We start from the raw sequence: 19063 nt of genomic DNA on the forward strand, positions 1-19063 counted from the left end.
AACCCTATTACAATTCTCAAATATCACCCAACCCTATTACAATTCCCAAATATCACCCAACCCTATTACAATTCCCAAATATCACCCAAACCCTATTACAATTCCCAAATATCACCCAACCCTATTACAATTCCCAAATATCACCCAACCCTATTACAATTCCCAAATATCACCCAACCCTATTACAATTCCCAAATATCACCCAACCCTATTACAATTCCCAAATATCACCCAACCCTATTACAATTCTCAAATATCACCCAACCCTATTACAATTCCCAAATATCACCCAACCCTATTACAATTCCCAAATATCACCCAACCCTATTACAATTCCCAAATATCACCCAACCCCTATTACAATTTCCAAATATCACCCAACCTTATTACAATTCCCAAATATCACCCAACCCTATTACAATTCCCAAATATCACCCAACCCTATTACAATTCCCAAATATCACCCAACCCTATTACAATTCCCAAATATCACCCAACTCATATTACAATTCCCAAATATCACCCAACCCTATTACAATTCCCAAATATCACCCAACCCTATTACAATTCCCAAATATCACCCAACCTTATTACAATTCCCAAATATCACCCAACCCTATTACAATTCCCAAATATCACCCAACCCTATTACAATTCCCAAATATCACCCAACCCTATTACAATTCCCAAATATCACCCAACCCTATTACAATTCCCAAATATCACCCAACCCTATTACAATTCCCAAATATCACCCAACCCTATTACAATTCCCAAATATTTAGTAATAAGGGTTGGTTAACGACTCCATGTTGAATGATAATGTATTTTTACTTGTTCCTTCAAAAGACACACGCTACTCTTAGCATGGCTTATGAAGTGGATTCATCATCTACTATACATCATTTTATTTCTGTGGAAATGGCATTAACACGTTTCTGCACTTGATTGTGTATCCTGAACCCACAGTAGAAGAAGGAGCAACCATATCCTGTTGGCTGTTGAGTGTATTCTAATTATGACACAGAGAAGGGGGGAGGGGGGGGGGGGTTATTTCCCCAGTGTTCCCTTGTACTTGTCCAGCAAACAGACTTTAGCCCGCCTCTGCATTGCCCTTGACTGCTCATGAAACCACGAGCCTACTCAACACGGCGATGGAAAACACTTCAGCATCTCAGTGAAGCTTTGCTCGTCACACTGGAGTGCCTTCTGTTATTCCCACAAATTTAAAAAGAGGATGGCAAAAGAAGGAGAATAAATTGGTAATACACTCCTACGGCCACGCTCTCCGATTCCCCACGGGAGAGCTTGGTGGAAAAACTTCAAACCAAGATTGGAGAGACTGCCGCCACTTACATTTCATCAACCGCAGATTTAGCCACACATGCAAGTATCGCACATGTGCTTTCCCTTCTGAGTATGGAAGACGAGGGGTGTTTGTGCCACTCCCAAAACTAAATACATCTTAGTATGATGCACTACAAAATAAGCACAAGTGTTTACTGTTCATGCAGGGATGTGGATTGGAGTGGCCAGACAGGGAAGGAGGTGTGAGCAATCCCTTGAGTGACAAATCGCTGTCGCCTTGGAAGGGGCTGCCTGTTGCACTGATCTGCAAAGCAGTTAGTTAAAGGATTAGTATGTTTGATTCAGGGGAGGTGCTGTTATCCCCGTGTGGGAGTGTAATCCAGAAGAGGATGTGGCCATTGACTAAGCTATTTAGTCCGCAACACTAATGGTGCTAGCACCGCTCCCATCTCCCCTGCTGTCTTGTCCTGCTGTCCTGTGCTGTAAACACCTACTAAGCACCCCTAATGTGCTGTCCTTTCATGTACTGTAATATAGTATAATGTATATACTGTGTATATATACACACAGTACAAGTCAAAAGTTTGGACACATCTACAGTCGTGGCCAAAAGATTTGAGAATGACACAAATATTAATTTTCAAAGTCTGCTGCCTCAGTTTGTATGATGGCAATTTGCATATACTCCAGAATGTTATGAAAAGTGATCAGATAAATTACAATAAATTGCAAAGTCCCTCTTTGCCATGCAAATGAACTGAATCCCCCCAAAACCATTTCCACTGTATTTCAGCCCTGCCACAAAAGGACCAGCTGACATCATGTCAGTGATTCTCTTGTTAACACATGTGTGAGTGTTGACGAGAAAAAGGCTGGAGATCACTCTGTCCTGCTGATTAAGTTTGAATAACAGACTGGAGGCTTCAAAAGGAGGGTGGTGCTTGGAATCATTGTTCTTCCTCTGTCAACCATGGTTACCTGCAAGGAAACACGTGCCGTCATCATTGATTTGCACAAAAAGGGCTTCACAGGCAAGGATATTGCTGCCACTAAGATTGCACCTAAATCAACCATTTATCAGATCATCAAGAACTTCAAGGACAGCGGTTCAATTGTTGTGAAGAAGGCATCAGGGCGCCCAAGAAAGTCCAGCGAAGGCCAGGAGCGTCTCCTAAAGTTGATTCAGCTGCGGGATCGGGGCACCACCAGTACAGAGCTTGCTCAGGAATGGCAGCAGGCAGGTGTGAGTGCATCTGCACGCATCTGCAGTGAGGCGAAGACTTTTGGAGGATGGCCTGGTGTCTAGAAGGGCAGCAAAGAAGCCCCTTCTCTCCATGAAAAACATCAGGGACAGACTGATATTCTGCAAAAGGTACAGGGATTGGACTGCTGAGGACTGGGGTAAAGTAATTGTTTCTGATGAATCCCCTTTCCGATTGTTTGGGGCATCAGGAAAAAAGCTTGCACGGAGAAGACAAGGTGAGCACTACCATCAGTCCTGTGTCATGCCAGCAGCAAAGCATCCTGAGACCATTCATGTGTGGGGTTGCTTCTCAACCAAGGGAGTGGGCTCACTCACAATTTTGCATAAGAACACAGCCATGAATAAATCAAATCAAATTTGGTACCAAAGAATGGTACCAACACATCCTCCGAGAGCAACTTCTCCCAACCATCCAAGAACAGTTTGGTGACGAACAATGCCTTTTCCAGCATGATGGAGCACCTTGCCATAAGGCAAAAGTGATAACTAAGTGGCTCGGGGAACAAAACATTGCTATTTTGGGTCCATGGCCAGGAAACTCCCCAGACCTTAATCCCATTGAGAACTTGTGGTCAATCCTCAAGAGGCGGGTGGACAAACAAACCCCAACAAATTCTGACAAACTCCAAGCATTGATTATGCAAGAATGGGCTGCCATCAGTCAGGATGAGGCCCAGACGTTAATTGACAGCATGCCAGGGCGGATTGTAGAGGTCTTGAAAAAGAAGGGTCAACACTGCAAATATTGACTCTTTGCATCAACTTCATGTAATTGTCAATAAAAGCCTTTGACACTTGAAATGCTTGAAATGCTTGTAATTATACTTCAGTATTCCATAGTAACATCTGACAAAATTATCTAAAGACACTGAAGACACATTTACTCCTGAGGTGCTGACTTGCTGCACTCTCGACAACTACTGTGATTATTATTATTTGACCATGCTGGCCATTTATGAACATTTGAACATCTTGGCCATGTTCTGTTATAATCTCCACCCGGCACAGCCAGAAGAGGACTGGCCACCCCTCATAGCCTGGTTCCTCTCTAGGTTTCTTCCTAGGTTTTGTCCTTTCTAGGGAGTTTTTCCTAGCCACCGTGCTTCTACACCTGCATTGCTTGCTGTTTGGGGTTTTAGGCTGGGTTTCTGTACAGCACTTTGAGATATCAGCTGATGTACTCATTCAAGGGTTTTTCTTAATTGTACTATTTTTTACATTGCAGAATATGAAATAATACATATGGAATCATATAGTAACCAAAAATAAGTGTTAAACAAATGAAAATATAGTTTATATTTGAGATTCTTCAAAGTAGCCACTCTTTGCATTGAGGACAGCTTTGCACAGTCTTGGCATTCTCTCAAACAGCTTCATGAGGTAGTCACCTGGAATGCATTTCAATTAACAGGTGTACCTTTTTAAAAGTTAATTTGTGGAATCAGTTGTGTTGTGACAAGGTATGGTTGGTATACAGAAGATAGCACCTATTTGGTAAAAGACCAAGTCCATTTTATGGCAAGAATAGCTCAAATAAGCAAAGAGAAACGACAGTCCATCATTACTTTAAGACATGAAGGTCAGTCAATCAGGAAAATTTCAAGAACTTTGAACTAGGGATGCACAATATATCGGTGAACATATCAGAATCGGCCGATATTAGCTAAAAATACCAACATCGGCACCGGCCCGATGTTTAGTTTAACGCCGATGTGCACAACTGATGTCAAAGCTGACATGCATACCTATATAACGTAGGTAGATGACGTGCATACCTATATAACGTAATGACGCCACGTAAAATGTTGCGCTACACGTGCAACACAGCATTCCTAACATAGCCCACAATGTGTGCTGTGTGGATCGAGCGGTCAACAAGTCGAGCAGTCATTTGAAAGAGTAAGAAAATGTCAGCGAGACAACTCAAAGGCGAAATCCATTAATGCCAAGATAATGGAATTCATTGCCATTGACAATCAACCGTTCTCCGTCGTGGGTGATGTTGGCTTTTGCGACTGGTCGAGCACCGGTCCACAAGTGCGCTATTTTTCAGATGTTGCCCTAACGGAGTTACACAGTAATAACATCACTGCTATTAGCTTCACAAAATACTATGGAATGCCATTTGGGTCTTTGCGCGTCAAAAAAGATACAAGTCAATAACACTATTTGACGTGTTAAATAAGCTTTTAATTTGACACGTCAAATAACACAGTTCTATTATAGAATGTTGTGTGTTCTGAATTTGCAGGTGCCCAAGCGCCACCACTACTATCAGTAGCACTGTCAAAGCTGTACAAAAAAAGTCTGCAAACAAGCAAATACCGGCCACGAACGATGTGTTTACAATATCGCGTTGGTAATTAAGCATTACTTGTTCGACCGCAACTTCTGAGATGGGTAGCTAGCTAGCATTAGCTTGGTACCTAGCTAGCACCAATACAACCAGCCTGAAAGCAACGACCAGTAGAAACTGCAGTCATTTTCATTATTCTTAGCAATGATTTAGGAATCCTTGTAAATATTAGCTAGGTAGACACTTCGCCTATTGAAATTTAACTTCAGTTCATGAAAATAAAACAGCTAGCCAGCCACTTAACCCTGTTGCCCAAAGCTAACATTATAAGCAGTCAGCTAGCTTCATCTGGCTAGTGAGGCTCAACCTGACCGGGTTATGTGTTGTGAAGTTGGCCACAATAAGGATTAGGCACCATAGTGGAATTTGCGATTTGCCTTTATAATAAAAGTACCTCTTTGAAAGTGATGCAGAAGGTTACAATTGGTGGAATCATGCCATATTTAGACTAGATCATGTTAAACATGGTTGGAATGTGAAGCAATGAAACGGGGTATCAGTCTACTCGGTGACACCCTCGGTGACATTCATATAGCACTGTACAGCTTTACCTAAGGATTGGGGATCAATGAAATGGGGTATCAGTCTACTCAATACCCAAGATACTTTTTCCAACGTCCTCCTCAGAGTTATCAGACTCCAAAACATCCACGCAGTATTGTTTTTCCTCGGGAATATTGTTCAATACACATACACTACCGTTCAAAAGTTTGGGGTCACTTAGAAATGTCCTTGTTTTTGAAAGAAAAGCACATTTTTTGCTTTTCTTCTTAATGGCTAAACTAGGGTGGTCTAGTCAGAGATAATGTCATTCACATTATAGCTGTGACCTAGGGTGGTCTAGTCAGAGATAATGTAATTCACATTATAGCTGTGCCCTAGGGTGGTCTAGTCAGAGATAATGTCATTCACATTATAGCTGTGACCTAGGGTGGTCTAGTCAGAGATAATGTAATTCGCATTATAGCTGTGCCCTAGGGTGGTCTAGTCAGAGATAATGTCATTCACATTATAGCTGTGCCCTAGGGTGGTCTAGTCAGAGATAATGTCATTCACATTATAGCTGTGACCTAGGGTGGTCTAGTCAGAGATAATGTCATTCACATTATAGCTGTGCCCTAGGGTGGTCTAGTCAGAGATAATGTCATTCACATTATAGCTGTGACCTAGGGTGGTCTAGTCAGAGATAATGTCATTCACATTATAGCTGTGCCCTAGGGTGGTCTAGTCAGAGATAATGTCATTCACATTATAGCTGTGACCTAGGGTGGTCTAGTCAGAGATAATGTCATTCACATTATAGCTGTGACCTAGGGTGGTCTAGTCAGAGATAATGTCATTCACATTATAGCTGTGACCTAGGGTGGTCTAGTCAGAGATAATGTCATTCACATTATAGCTGTGCCCTAGGGTGGTCTAGTCAGAGATAATGTAATTCACATTATAGCTGTGACCTAGGGTGGTCTAGTCAGAGATAATGTAATTCACATTATAGCTGTGCCCTAGGGTGGTCCAGCCATAGAGATAATGTTATTCACATTATAGCTGTGACCTAGGGTGGTCTAGTCAAAGATAATGTAATTCACATTATAGCTGTGACCTAGGGTGGTCCAGCCATAGAGATAATGTAATTCACATTATAGCTGTGACCGAGGGTGGTCCAGCCATAGAGGGTGGTTCAGCCATAGAGATAATGTAATTCACATTATAGCTGTGACATCAAATTGATCCGAAATACAGTGTAGACATTGTTAAATGTTGTAAATGACGATTGTAGCTGGAAACGGCAGATTTTTATGGAATATCCACATAGGCGTACCGAAATCCATTATCAGCAACCATCACTCCTGTGTTCCAATGGCACGTTGTGTTAGCTAATCAAAGTTGATAATTTTAAATTGATCATTAGAAAACCCTTTTGCTAAATATGTTAGCACAGCTAAAAACTGTTGTACTGATTAATAACTTTTCATGTTCAAAACTGTGCACTCAAACAATAGCAATGGTATTATTTCACTGTAATAGCTATTGTAAATTGGACAGTGCTGTTAGATAAACAAGAATTTAAGCTTTCTGACAATATCAGATATGTCTATGTCCTGGGAAATGTTCTTGTAACTTACAAACTCATACTAATCGCATTAGCCTACGTTAACTCAACCGTCCCGCAGGGGACACACCAATCCTGAAAACGTTTTAAAGAAGCAATAAAACTAACCTTCTTTAGACGAGTTGAGTATCTGGAGCATCAGCATTTGTGGGTTCGATTACAGGCTCAAAATGACCAAAAACAAAGACTTTCTTCTGAAACTCGTCAGTCTATTCTTGTTCTGAGAAATGAAGGCAATTCCATGCTCGGCCTCCGACCGCAAGGCACTACAGAGGGTAGTGTGTCCGGCCCAGTACGTCACTGGGGCCAAGCTTCCTGCCATCCAGGACCTCTTTACCAGGCGGTGTCAGAGGAAGATAAAAATGTACTCTTTACCGGTCCCCCCCTGTATATAGTCTTGATATTGTTATTTTACTGCTGCTCTTTAATTACTTGTTACTTTTATTTCTTATTATTAATCATATATTTTTTTTTTTAAATCTCATTGTTGGTTAGGGGCTCATAAGTATGCATTTCACTGTAAGGTCTACACCATTCGGTGCATGTGACTAATACAATTTGATTTTAACATTATGTAATTGAAGTATAAATAATCAAAGTTACCATAGATTGCCATAGAAGATTCTGCTTACTTTGGAATATTACCGGTAGTTTTGCAACCCTAATTGTAACCCTAATGTACTGGACTGTAACTGTACTGTAGTGACGTAAACACCTACCAGGCTGCCCAGCTTGGAGGAGGATGAGTTGTTCCTCTTTCTGAGCAGGACGTTACCCTCGGTGGCGCTGTGGGGCTCTTTGAGGTTGAGGTGGAGCCGCCGCGGCACCCCAGCCCCTTCCGAGGAGGAGCGGAGCCGGCGCTCCATGCGTATCACTTCATGGTAGGGACTGGCGCCGCTGCTGCACATGGACACTGGAGAGGCAGAGCACAAGACAAAAAAACAGAAGAGACTGATGTGGAGACCTAGGCAAAACAGAGGCAATAAGACAAGTGAACAGACTGTCCTATTCGACAGTCAAACACAAAAACAAAGACTATCCTACACATTGGGGAAAAACTTAAAAACAAGAAAACAATCGATTGGCTATTGCAAGCCTGGAATGATCCAGTGTTTTGCAACAACAGCTTCACTGATTTCAAGGAGCCAGATGATTTTGGGTCATCTTTACACTAACGTAAAGGTATTTTTTTCAATGTAGTGATGGAATTGCTATTTGCGCACAATTGGCCCAGCATCGTCCGGGTTAGGGGAGGGTTTGGCCGGCAGGGATGTCCTTGTCCCATCGCACTCTAGCGACACCTGTGGTGGGCGGGCGCATGCACGCTGACACGGTTGCCAGGTGCAGTGTTTCCTCTGACACATTGGTGCGGCTGGCTTCCGGGTTAAGCGGGCATTGTGTCAAGAAGCAGTGCAGCTTAGCTGGTTCGTGTTTCAGAGGACGCGCAGCTCTCGACCTTTGCCTCTCCCGAGTCCGTAAGGAGTTGCAGCGATGGGACAACTACCAATTGAATACCACAGAATTGGGGAGAAAATAATAATAAATACACTTTAAAAAAAGTTATTTACAATGACGGCGTACCCCGGCCAAACCCGCTCGACACTGGGCCAATTGTGCGCCGCCCTATGGGACTCCCAATCACAGCCGGATGTGATACAGCCTGGATAAAATAACTGTTTTAAGTTCTCATACGCTTACAATTTTTTTTTTTTGTACTTTTGCTTGAATAGTCGCCAAAGAGCTATTTTACAGGTTGAAGTGTTTTAATTTTTTATTTTTTTTAAAGTATAATGCAGTTGATTTGCGTTGATGACAGACATATTAAGCAGGACATTCATACAAGCCTTAAAATCCAATTATAATCCAAAAGTAGTATGAAATGCACTCAAACGCAACATGTAAATAGAGGCTTTTTTTTGCTGCCGTTCTATAAGAAATCCCCCATGTTCTGCCACCAACTTGGGTGCATCGCCCTCGTGCGGCAATATTTGCAAATGCAGAAAGGGGTCTATTGGCTACTTAGTTTATTCAAGCCTGTCTCAAAATACAACACTGCCCCTTAAGACAGAAAAAAAGATCTTTACCTGAGGGCTAGAAATGCACGTTTTGTGCTCTTGTACGAAACAACCACTCCCCCATTGCTGAATAGAAATTAGCTATAACTGGACTAATAACTCACTTACTGGCAAAAAATATTAACAAATGTACACACGTGGCGGCTACATGCAGCTCTTGCTTTGATCTCAAAACAAGCGCATCTACTCACGACCACTCATGCTGTAAACACAGTTCAGTTCAAAGTGAACGGCACAGATCCATATATGAAAATGGTCTATTTGCATATAGGGCTCCCATAACTCTGGTTATGGCACACCGGTCTGTGTAGAGTATGGGCCTGAGTCGTGCCTGTCAGTGGAATATGAACATACTTCAATGAACTCTGCCCACAAGAAAATATTGTTTGTTTTATTTCAGTATGTTGCACTGAAAAGGTTGAATATTGTGTTGATTCGATCACAATTCCCACAGTATAGGGAAACGTTGATAGTGTTAACTAAAGGGGAAAACTCTAGAACGTTGATAGTGTTAACTAAAAGGGAAAACTCTAGAACGTTGATAGTGTTAACTAAAAGGGAAAACTCTAGAACGTTGATAGTGTTAACTAAAGAGGAAAACTCTAGAACGTTGATAGTGTTAACTAAAAGGGAAAACTCTAGAACGTTGATAGTGTTAACTAAAAGGGAAAACTCTAGAACGTTGATAGTGTTAACTAAAGAGGAAAACTCTAGAACGTTGATAGTGTTAACTAAAGGGGAAAACTCTAGAACGTTGATAGTGTTAACTAAAAGGGAAAACTCTAGAACGTTGATAGTGTTAACTAAAGAGGAAAACTCTAGAACGTTGATAGTGTTAACTAAAGGGGAAAACTCTAGAACGTTGATAGTGTTAACTAAAGTGAAAAACTCTAGAACGTTGATAGTGTTAACTAACGGGGAAAACTCTAGAACGTTGATAGTGTTAACTAAAGTGAAAAACTCTAGAACGTTGATAGTGTTAACTAAAGAGGAAAACTTTAGAACATTGATAGTGTTAACTAAAGGGGAAAACTTTAGAACGTTGATAGTGTTAACTAAAGAGGAAAACTCTAGAACGTTGATAGTGTTAACTAAAGGGGAAAACTCTAGAACGTTGATAGTGTTAACTAAAGTGAAAAACTCTAGAACGTTGATAGTGTTAACTAAAGAGGAAAACTTTAGAACATTGATAGTGTTAACTAAAGAGGAAAACTCTAGAACATTGATAGTGTTAACTAAAGTGAAAAACTCTAGAATGTTGATAGTGTTAACTAAAGTGAAAAACTCTAGAACGTTGATAGTGTTAACTAAAGTGAAAAACTCTAGAACGTTGATAGTGTTAACTAAAGAGGAAAACTTTAGAACATTGATAGTGTTAACTAAAGAGGAAAACTCTAGAACGTTGATAGTGTTAACTAAAGTGAAAAACTCTAGAACGTTGATAGTGTTAACTAAAGAGGAAAACTCTAGAACGTTGATAGTGTTAACTAAAGTGAAAAACTTTAGAACATTGATAGTGTTAACTAAAGGGGAAAACTTTAGAACGTTGATAGTGTTAACTAACGGGGAAAACTCTAGAACATTGAGTTCAATCTTGTGCTTCTCTGAGCAGGGTGATATTTCTTCTGCACAGCAGTCCCGGGGGCTGAGTGCAGCTTAGTTGGAAACATTGCAAAGTAGCCCAAGAAATAGGCTTTACATAAAAAATGAACAACAAAAGGGATGTGTTATCATTATGGATTGCCTAACACCGCCCACAACCAGTAGGCTAACTAATGCTATTAACACACAGTTGTCTCAAGGAAAACTATTCAGACATAATCATATTCAAAGCACTGTTCAAGTTTGGCAGGGGAACTCAAGTTTAGTGGGCTGTTTCAGAAAAACATAGCCAAAGTCTAGCAATTCTCCCAGTAGCTGTTATCCACGTGTGACTAGAGCAGGGCTCTTCAAACCTGCTTCTACAGAGCTACAGTCCTGTAGGTTTTCACTCCAACCCTAATCTAGTAAACCTGATTCTAATGATTAGCTGGTTGATAAGCTGAATCGGGGTTGGAGCAAAAACCTACAGGAGGGTAGCTCTCCAGGAACAGGACTGTTTTGCAAACATTCCATAACTGCAGCTGGCAGTAAATCCCCAACCTTGGCTTATACCTGTTCATTAAAAATAAAGAGAGTCGCACATTTATAGGGTAAAACACCAACGTTTCGGCATCACTGTGACTACACTGTGCCTGTTCAGACAATACCCTCCAGGCGGCAGTAAATAGGCAACCTTGGTTTCATTCCTGTTCAGACAATACCCTCCAGGCGGCAGTAAATAGGCAACCTTGGTTTCATTCCTGTTCAGACAATACCCTCCAGGTGGCAGTAAATAGGCAACCTTGGCTTCATTCCTGCTCAGACAATACCATCCAGGTGGCAGTAAATAGGCAACCTTGGCTTCATTCCTGTTCAGACAATACCATCCAGGTGGCAGTAAATAGGCAACCTTGGCTTCATTCCTGTTCAGACAATACCATCCAGGTGGCAGTGTGCACTCTTTCAGTTTGTTTACCAACTCATAGAAGTAGTAGTAGAACAAAATTGACAACTTCTGTGTGCTCACAGATGCCATAAAGGGAGCGATACAATGTTGGGATCTCAATGAATAGAGCCTACATTGTCTAAGGAAACCGCTGTCCATTGGTTAATACCTTTATGAGGAAATAGTTCCCACTGTACATGGAACTAAAATAGTGCTGCCCAATCAGCCATGTAAATCTGACTCTGGTACTTCCTGATTTCTGCATCATCCAACAAAGAGTACATAAAGCATAGCCTTCCTTTCAGACTAGGTCTATTCGTCTGCCTTCTACATGTGTAATCAGTGTGAAGTTTGAATAGAAAATGTTGGCGATCAACACGCAAGCGTGCAAACATTTTGGCCAAATATACTTGGTCAAGGATTTACGTAGAGCAATGCCCCTCCTCTCTGCATTATCAATGACAATCACATAGAGGTAGATCAGTACTGCACATGTGGATACATAAACGTCTTTAGTTCTTACCTGTGTGGGGTTTCCTCAGGTGGCATGATCTGAGTTCATGTCTACCGCAGCACGCTCCCTTCCCTGGTTCCTGGATGAGTACAGAGTTCCTGGACCTCCTCTCAGACTGCTCTGGATTGGAATGGTAGCCTTTACTATGCACTGGGCCAGCCTCGCTCTCACTAGTCTCCGTCTGCTCTGGTCTCACCTCTTCCTCCACCACCGGCACATCCTGCTTCTCCTCTTCCTCCTCTTCCTTATATTCCTGTGATTGTTGTTGTTGCGGTGGCATTGGTGTTGTTGCAGCTGTTGCTGGCCCTGTGACAGGAATTGCAGTCTCACACTCCGTGGTGTTGGCTGTGCTGGTGTCTGGCAGGAGGGGGTTGTTTGTGGCAGCTTGGGCAGGCGTGTAGAACACTTGGGATGTAGAGACGACATGGCTGAAGTTGCTGTCTGGCGGGTCGGCTGGGCTGGGTGCGGGTAGCGCATCCACCTCGGACACAGTGTCCTCTGTGATGGGGACATTAAACTCGGAGGGTGTGAGGGCTGTGGTGTGGTCCTCAGACAGCATGGGCGACTGCAGGGAGCTCTCCCCCAGCAGCTCGCCTGGCCACGAGCCCAGGGTACCCCCGGACGCTGGCGGCTCTATGCTCACCTCTGGGGGCTTGCACTGCTCAGAGTTCTTGGAGAAGCGGTGGTGTGCAGAGAATGACTTGGGCAGCAGCTGTTTCTTCTGCCTGGATGAGCGTTTGCTGCCGCCGCTGTAGTCTTCCAGAAACCCAGAGTCATCTCCCTCATTGGTAGCTGAGCTGATGCATTTGATGAACACATTCCTATTGGCCGTGGAAGACACCTTTTCAAAGTCCTCCGTCTGCGAGCGGGTGATCTTCTTCTGCCGGTGGCCCCCGAAGCCAAATGAGTGCCGCGTCTTGGCCCGTGGAGGCCCAGCGCCATCGTGAAAGCCAATCTGAGGGTTGGCCTGGCTGCCGTTGGAGTCCTGGGCTGGATCTAGCGGAGGGGTCTGGATGCGTGGTGGTTCGCTGTTCCTCTTGCTGCTGAAGCGGATGGAGGGCGTGCGGAACAGGCTGCGACGTTTGCCCGTGCTGCTGTTGCTAGAGTTGGTGCTGGAGGGGGACGAGGTGTGGACGCCATTGCCCACGCCGCCTGAGGACGGGGAGGAGGGCAACGAGTCCTGCCTCTTACTCAAGCTCCTCCTGAAGATGGGCAGCCTGGAGACGAGCGTGGAGCGGCACGACCCTGATTCGCCCATCAAGGTTAAGCAGCAGTCAGTCACTCTGCAAAACAGACATCCCATCACAGTCAGAGAGTGAGACACAGTAAAAGGGCTTCAGGTTGATTTAAAAAATTTAAAAATCCCATCAAAAACAAAAATGTTCTGTGAACCTATAATTTCAAGTAGGCAATAAATGAATTGGAATAAGCTCGGTTATAGGTTAGGCTATAGGCTGAACTAAGCCTATGCGGTAATAAGTTGTTTTACCCGTGGGCCTTCAAGTAAGGAATGTTTCCATTCACTTTAACATATCTTTCAATCAATAGGACAGAGAAAAATCCAGTTTGACCAGTAGGCAGTTTTGTGAAGACAATACCCTAAATCATAGACATGGTTCACACAACATAAATCAATTACCCTATAGGCTACTTAATACATAAATAATAACTCCCTTCAATAGCCTAATCTAGGCCTGTTCAAATAGAATGTGTTGCATATCCAGGTTAGAGATGTCCTAGGAGGGTATTATCAAACTTTATTATCAAAGTTTTACATTCCAGCAAACTTCCTTATCTGTAACTAAATCTACCTCAAAGTCCCACAGAGATAATACCATTCCAGCAAACGTCCTTATCTGTAACTAAATCTACCTCAAAGTCCCACAGAGATAATAGCCTAAACCAGAGATACTGTACTCTGGTCTGTTTTCACACAGTTAGACTAGAGTGGCATTTCTATGTAAAAGAACCCATGAGCACGGTTAACTTGATTATGCCACTCTTAGTGCAAATTTAGAAATTAAAAAGACCTAGCTAGTCAAAAGGTTCCTTTAAAAATTGCAATTAATTTTTTATATCTAATTTAAAAAAAAACATGGACTTTAAGTTGGAAGCATTTGTGGAAAACACTATATGGGAGATGCAAGATAAATGTACGAAGGCGAATCTGCTTATCATTGCAAACCATTATGACATCAAAGTTGCACATGCCGATTCAAGAGCAGTTGTCAAAGAGTTAGTCTACAGTGCATTCGGAAAGTATTCTGACCCCTACACCTTTTCCTCATTTTTGTTACGTTACAGCCTTATTCTAAAATTGCTTAAATCAAAAAAGGTCCTCAGCGATCTACACACAATACTCCATAATGACAAAGCGAAAACAGGTTTAGAATTTTTTTGCAAATGTATTAAAAATAAAAACAGATACCTTATTTACATACGTATTCAGACCATTTGCTATGAGACTTGAAATTGAGCTCAGGTGCATCCTGTTTCCATTCATCATCCTTGAGATGTTTCTACAACTTGATTGGAGTCCACCTGTGGAAAATTAAATTGATTGGACATGATTTGGAAAGGCACACATCTCTCTATATTGACAGTGCATGTCAGAGCAAAAACTAAGCCATGAGGTGGAAGGAATTGTCCGTAGAGCTCCGAGACAGGATTGTATCCAGGCACAGATCTGGGGGCCTTCAATGCTGCAGAAATGGTCTGGTACCCATCACCAGACCATTTCTGCAGCATTGAAGGCCCCAAGAACACAGTGGCCTCCATCATTCTTAAATGGAAGAAGTTTTGAACCACCAAGACTCTTGGTCTTGGCTCTTGGCCTCCCGGGAAAACTGTGCAATCGGAGGAGAAGGGCCTTGGTCAGTGGGGGTGACCAAGAACCCAATGGTCACTCTGACAGACCTCTAGAGTTCCTCTATGGAGATGGGAGAAATTTCCAGAAGGACAACCATCTCTGCAGCACTCCACCAAGACTCTCTGACCATGAGAAACAAGATTCTCTGGTCTGATGAAACCAAGGTTGAACTCCTTGGCCTGAATGCCAAGTATCATGTCTGGAGGAAACATGGTACCATACCTACGGTGAAGCACGGTGGTGGCAGCATCATGCCGTTGGGATGTTTTTCAGCGGCAGGGACTGGGAGACTAGTCAGGATTGAGGCAAAGATGAATGGAGCATAGTACAGAGAAATCCTTGATGAAAACCTGCTCCAGAGTGCTCAATACCTCAGACTGGGGCAAAGGATCACCTTCCAACAGGACAACGACCCTAAGCACACAGTCAAGACAACGCAGGAATGGCTTCGGACAAGTCTTTGAATGTCCTTGAGTGGCCCAACAAGAGCCAGGACTTGAACCCGATCGATCCAACATCTCTGTAGAGACCGGAAAATAGCTGTGCAGCAATGCTCCACATCCAACCTGACAGAGCTTGAGAGGATCTGCAGAGAAGGGAGAAACCATCCAAATACAGGTGTTGCAAGCTTGTAGCGTCATTCCCAAGAATGCTCATTGCTGTAATCGCTACCAAAGGTGCTTCAACAAAGTACTGAGTAAAGGGTCTGAATACTTATGTAAATGTGATATTTTTTATTTTTTTCACAAGTTAGCAAAAATGAATAAAAACCTGTTTTTGCTTTGTCGTTATGTGGTATTTTGTGTAGATTGAGGGGAAAAAAACAATGTAATCAATTTCATAATAAGGCTGTAATGCAACAAAATGTGAAAAAAGTCAAAGAGTCTGAATACTTTGCGAAGGCACTGATGCTCCTCATTACTTTGTACTTTGTGCCTCATTCACTCAGTCTATTGAGTCTACTGGTCCTACTCACACAGAACTACCCCAAGCCTTGACCTCTTTCTCCCCTCTCTCTCCAAATGAAATCCTGCAACTAGTGAGGTCCGGCCACCTGACAACCTGCCTGCTCAACCCCATCCCCTCCTCCCGACCATCTCTGGAGACCTTCTCCCATTCCTCACTTCCCTCATCAACTCATCCCTGACCACTGGCTGCATCCCCTCTGACTTTAAAATGGCCTGAGTCCCCTCCACTCTTGGATTGCATCCTACCTGGCAGACTGCTCCTACCATGTGATGTGGACAGGATCTGTGTCTGCACCACGTACTCTCACTACTGGTGTCCCCAGCGCTTTAAAAAGATTCATCAAGTGAAATGGCTGCATTAAAATATCAACTGTAGGCTATAGGCCTATTTCAATCATATTGAACTACATTTCATGTTCAATCAATTGAGTACTATTTTTCTACTTGTAGGCTACTGTGTGTATTTGTCTCAATATACCCTCAGTGTACAAAACATTAGGAACACCTTCCTAATATTGAGTTGCACCCCACCCTTCCCTTCAGAACAGCCTCAATTCATCAGTGCATGGACTCTACAAGGTGTCAAAAGCATTCCACAGGGATGCTGGCCCATGTTGACTCTAATGCTTCCCACAGTTGTGTGAAGTTGCCTGGATGTCCTTTGGGTGGTAGACCATTCTTGATACACACGGGAAACTGTTAAGTGTGAAAAACCCAGCAGTGTTGCAGTTCTTGACACACTCAAACAGGTGCGCCTGGCACCTACTTCCATACCCTGTTCAAAGGCACTTCAATATTTTGTCTTGCCCATTCACTCTCTGGAACACATTCACAATCCATGTCTCAATTGCCTCAATGCTTAAAAATCCTTATTTAATGTCTCCTCTCCTTCATCTAGCCTACACTGATTGAAGTGGATTTAACAGGTGACACCAATAAGGGATCATAGCTTTCACCTTGTCAGTCAGTCATAGAAAGAGCACTCAGTGTATTTCATAATGTGTAGTCTAACATGTGTAATGATGTGCCAAATCTGTGATTTAGTACATTATTATAGGGTAAGAATTATAATAAACTGCCTCAAAATTTCCAGCTGTAGGTGGGGCTGGGCAATATGGCCTACAAATCATCTAAAAAAATGTTTCACATTTATGGCCGATTTACAATATCTTAAAAAAAATATATATATATTAAACTTTTTCTCCAAATAAGCTTTGTTGCACAATTTAAAGGTCAAAACACTGCATTTAAAACAGTAGGGAATAATATGATTAATTCAGGGATCGTCAAATAATACCTAGGCTAAATATAAGCCTTCAATCATAAGTCCTCGTGTAATTCAATTAACCTGCTTTTTTTTCACTGAGTGGCAAACAATGTTAATAAATCAAGCACTTAATACACTGGTCATACATATGCTTGACATTGCTGGTGAATGGCCAAGTATCCACTACCTGTTGTTTTCTTTTCTCATGATTGATGTTGACAAAGAGGTCTTGAAAATTGGAATTGCTGTTCTGAAAATGCAACCAGCACAAACACGCCATAGACTTGCATCCCAAATGGCACTATTCCCTTTATAGTGCATTATGTTTTTACAGAAGCCATAGTCATTCCATTCAGACCAAGTCTGTATCCAGACAATGTGCCCTTTTTAAGATAAGATGATGCGGTTTGTGATGGCTTGATATGCTGCTATGGTCTATTGCCCATGTCCCAACTAGTCAAGTTATGTAAGGTCTTCCCACAGCTCATTATTCATAGACCTACACCTACATATTTCTCCCCTCTTTTAACATTAATGGCAGAAACAAGGTGTATAATAGAATGTGACTGATGGGTGTTTCCTGAATGACAACAGCTTACATGTAACAACAACAAACTCAACCAGATACTGTACTGCAACTGCTATTGTCTTCATGTTACCTAGCTATGCATCATCTCACAAAACACAATGACCATTAGCGGCTATATGACTCCAAAGACGAGAAATTTTACCTATTTCAATTCAAGGCATATACAAGGCACATAACACTTAATCTCATCCTATCCTAACAAGACTAGTTAGGTCTTCAGTTGAATGCAATGCAGTAACTAGGTAGTAACTAGGTAACTATAATGTAATAAATCACGCCGCACAAAACCCCTTCCATAAAGGACACGGAGCAGTACTGTAACGTTAGTAGCTATGACAACTAGTTAGCTAGCTAATTCCCTGTTGAAAACACTTGACAGTTGTTGCACTGGTGTATATAATGCCGGAAACGAACTAGCTAACGTTAGGTGCTGTTAGATTGCTATTCAAATGTTAATATGGGTATATTGATGCCTAACTAGATGTAAATATTGATTAACTTCAGCTATTAAAATGTCGCCTATTGTCGCTAGCTAACGTTAGCTAGCTTCAATCTCTGCACGCAGGATAGCAGCTCGATCTGTCAAACGTCAACAATTTTGAAGCTGTACGTGCCCAACCATAATCTCAATGTTATTCTTGGTGAGGACACATTCAACTGGAAAGCCATGGACCAGGCAAGTAATTCAAACCAAATACAGCCATGATACCAAAGTTGCAGACGACGACTCAAATATAGTTATCACCAAGCTGTTTTTAGTTGACAAGCAAGGTGCATGTGAGCCCTCGAGACCCGGCGAAAAAGATGCGGCTAACTTAACAAGCTAAACTAGCTAATGTTTTACCTTCAGCTGAATTCCAATGCCCAGGCCGCTCCTTTCAGTGAAAGACGAAGCTGGTCTGAATATAATTAAATCTCTAATGATTCAATATTAACTTAACCATGGTGTGCAAACGCATGAAAATCTTACGGAAATAGCAAAACTATTAAATATATATATATTTATCGCACAAGTGCACCTCAATGACGTGGAATGTCTCTCATCCTCTCTTCCGTATTACACAGACCGCGAGCGTGGGTGACGTACACCTCACCTTCCCTGAAGAGTGAGCCGCATCTTCATGAAGCTGGTGGTGCTTCCGATTCAATTGCTGGCCTGAGGATGCCATTGAGTTATGGATAATGCTGAGCTTATTGTCAAGCAACCGTAACAAAA

The 19063-nt window shown here is 42.3% G+C and overlaps 1 protein-coding gene across 1 annotated transcript in view; it reads right to left on the reverse strand.

Moving 5' to 3' along the window:
• The window catches only part of LOC139411905 (serine-rich coiled-coil domain-containing protein 1-like), a 109008-nt gene extending 90232 nt beyond the window's left edge, over window positions 1-18776 (reverse strand). Inside the window, exons 1-3 of the mRNA XM_071158657.1 lie at window positions 18692-18776; window positions 12164-13437; window positions 7758-7951 (exon numbers count right to left, since the gene is read on the reverse strand). Coding sequence (XP_071014758.1) covers window positions 7758-7951; window positions 12164-13412 — 1443 coding nt within the window. The 5' untranslated portion in view covers window positions 13413-13437; window positions 18692-18776. The remainder of the gene's footprint in view (window positions 1-7757; window positions 7952-12163; window positions 13438-18691) is intronic.
• Between the last annotated feature and the right edge of the window lie 287 nt (window positions 18777-19063).

Source organism: Oncorhynchus clarkii, chromosome 6, assembly GCF_045791955.1.
Source record: "Oncorhynchus clarkii lewisi isolate Uvic-CL-2024 chromosome 6, UVic_Ocla_1.0, whole genome shotgun sequence".
Taxonomy (NCBI): domain Eukaryota; kingdom Metazoa; phylum Chordata; class Actinopteri; order Salmoniformes; family Salmonidae; genus Oncorhynchus; species Oncorhynchus clarkii.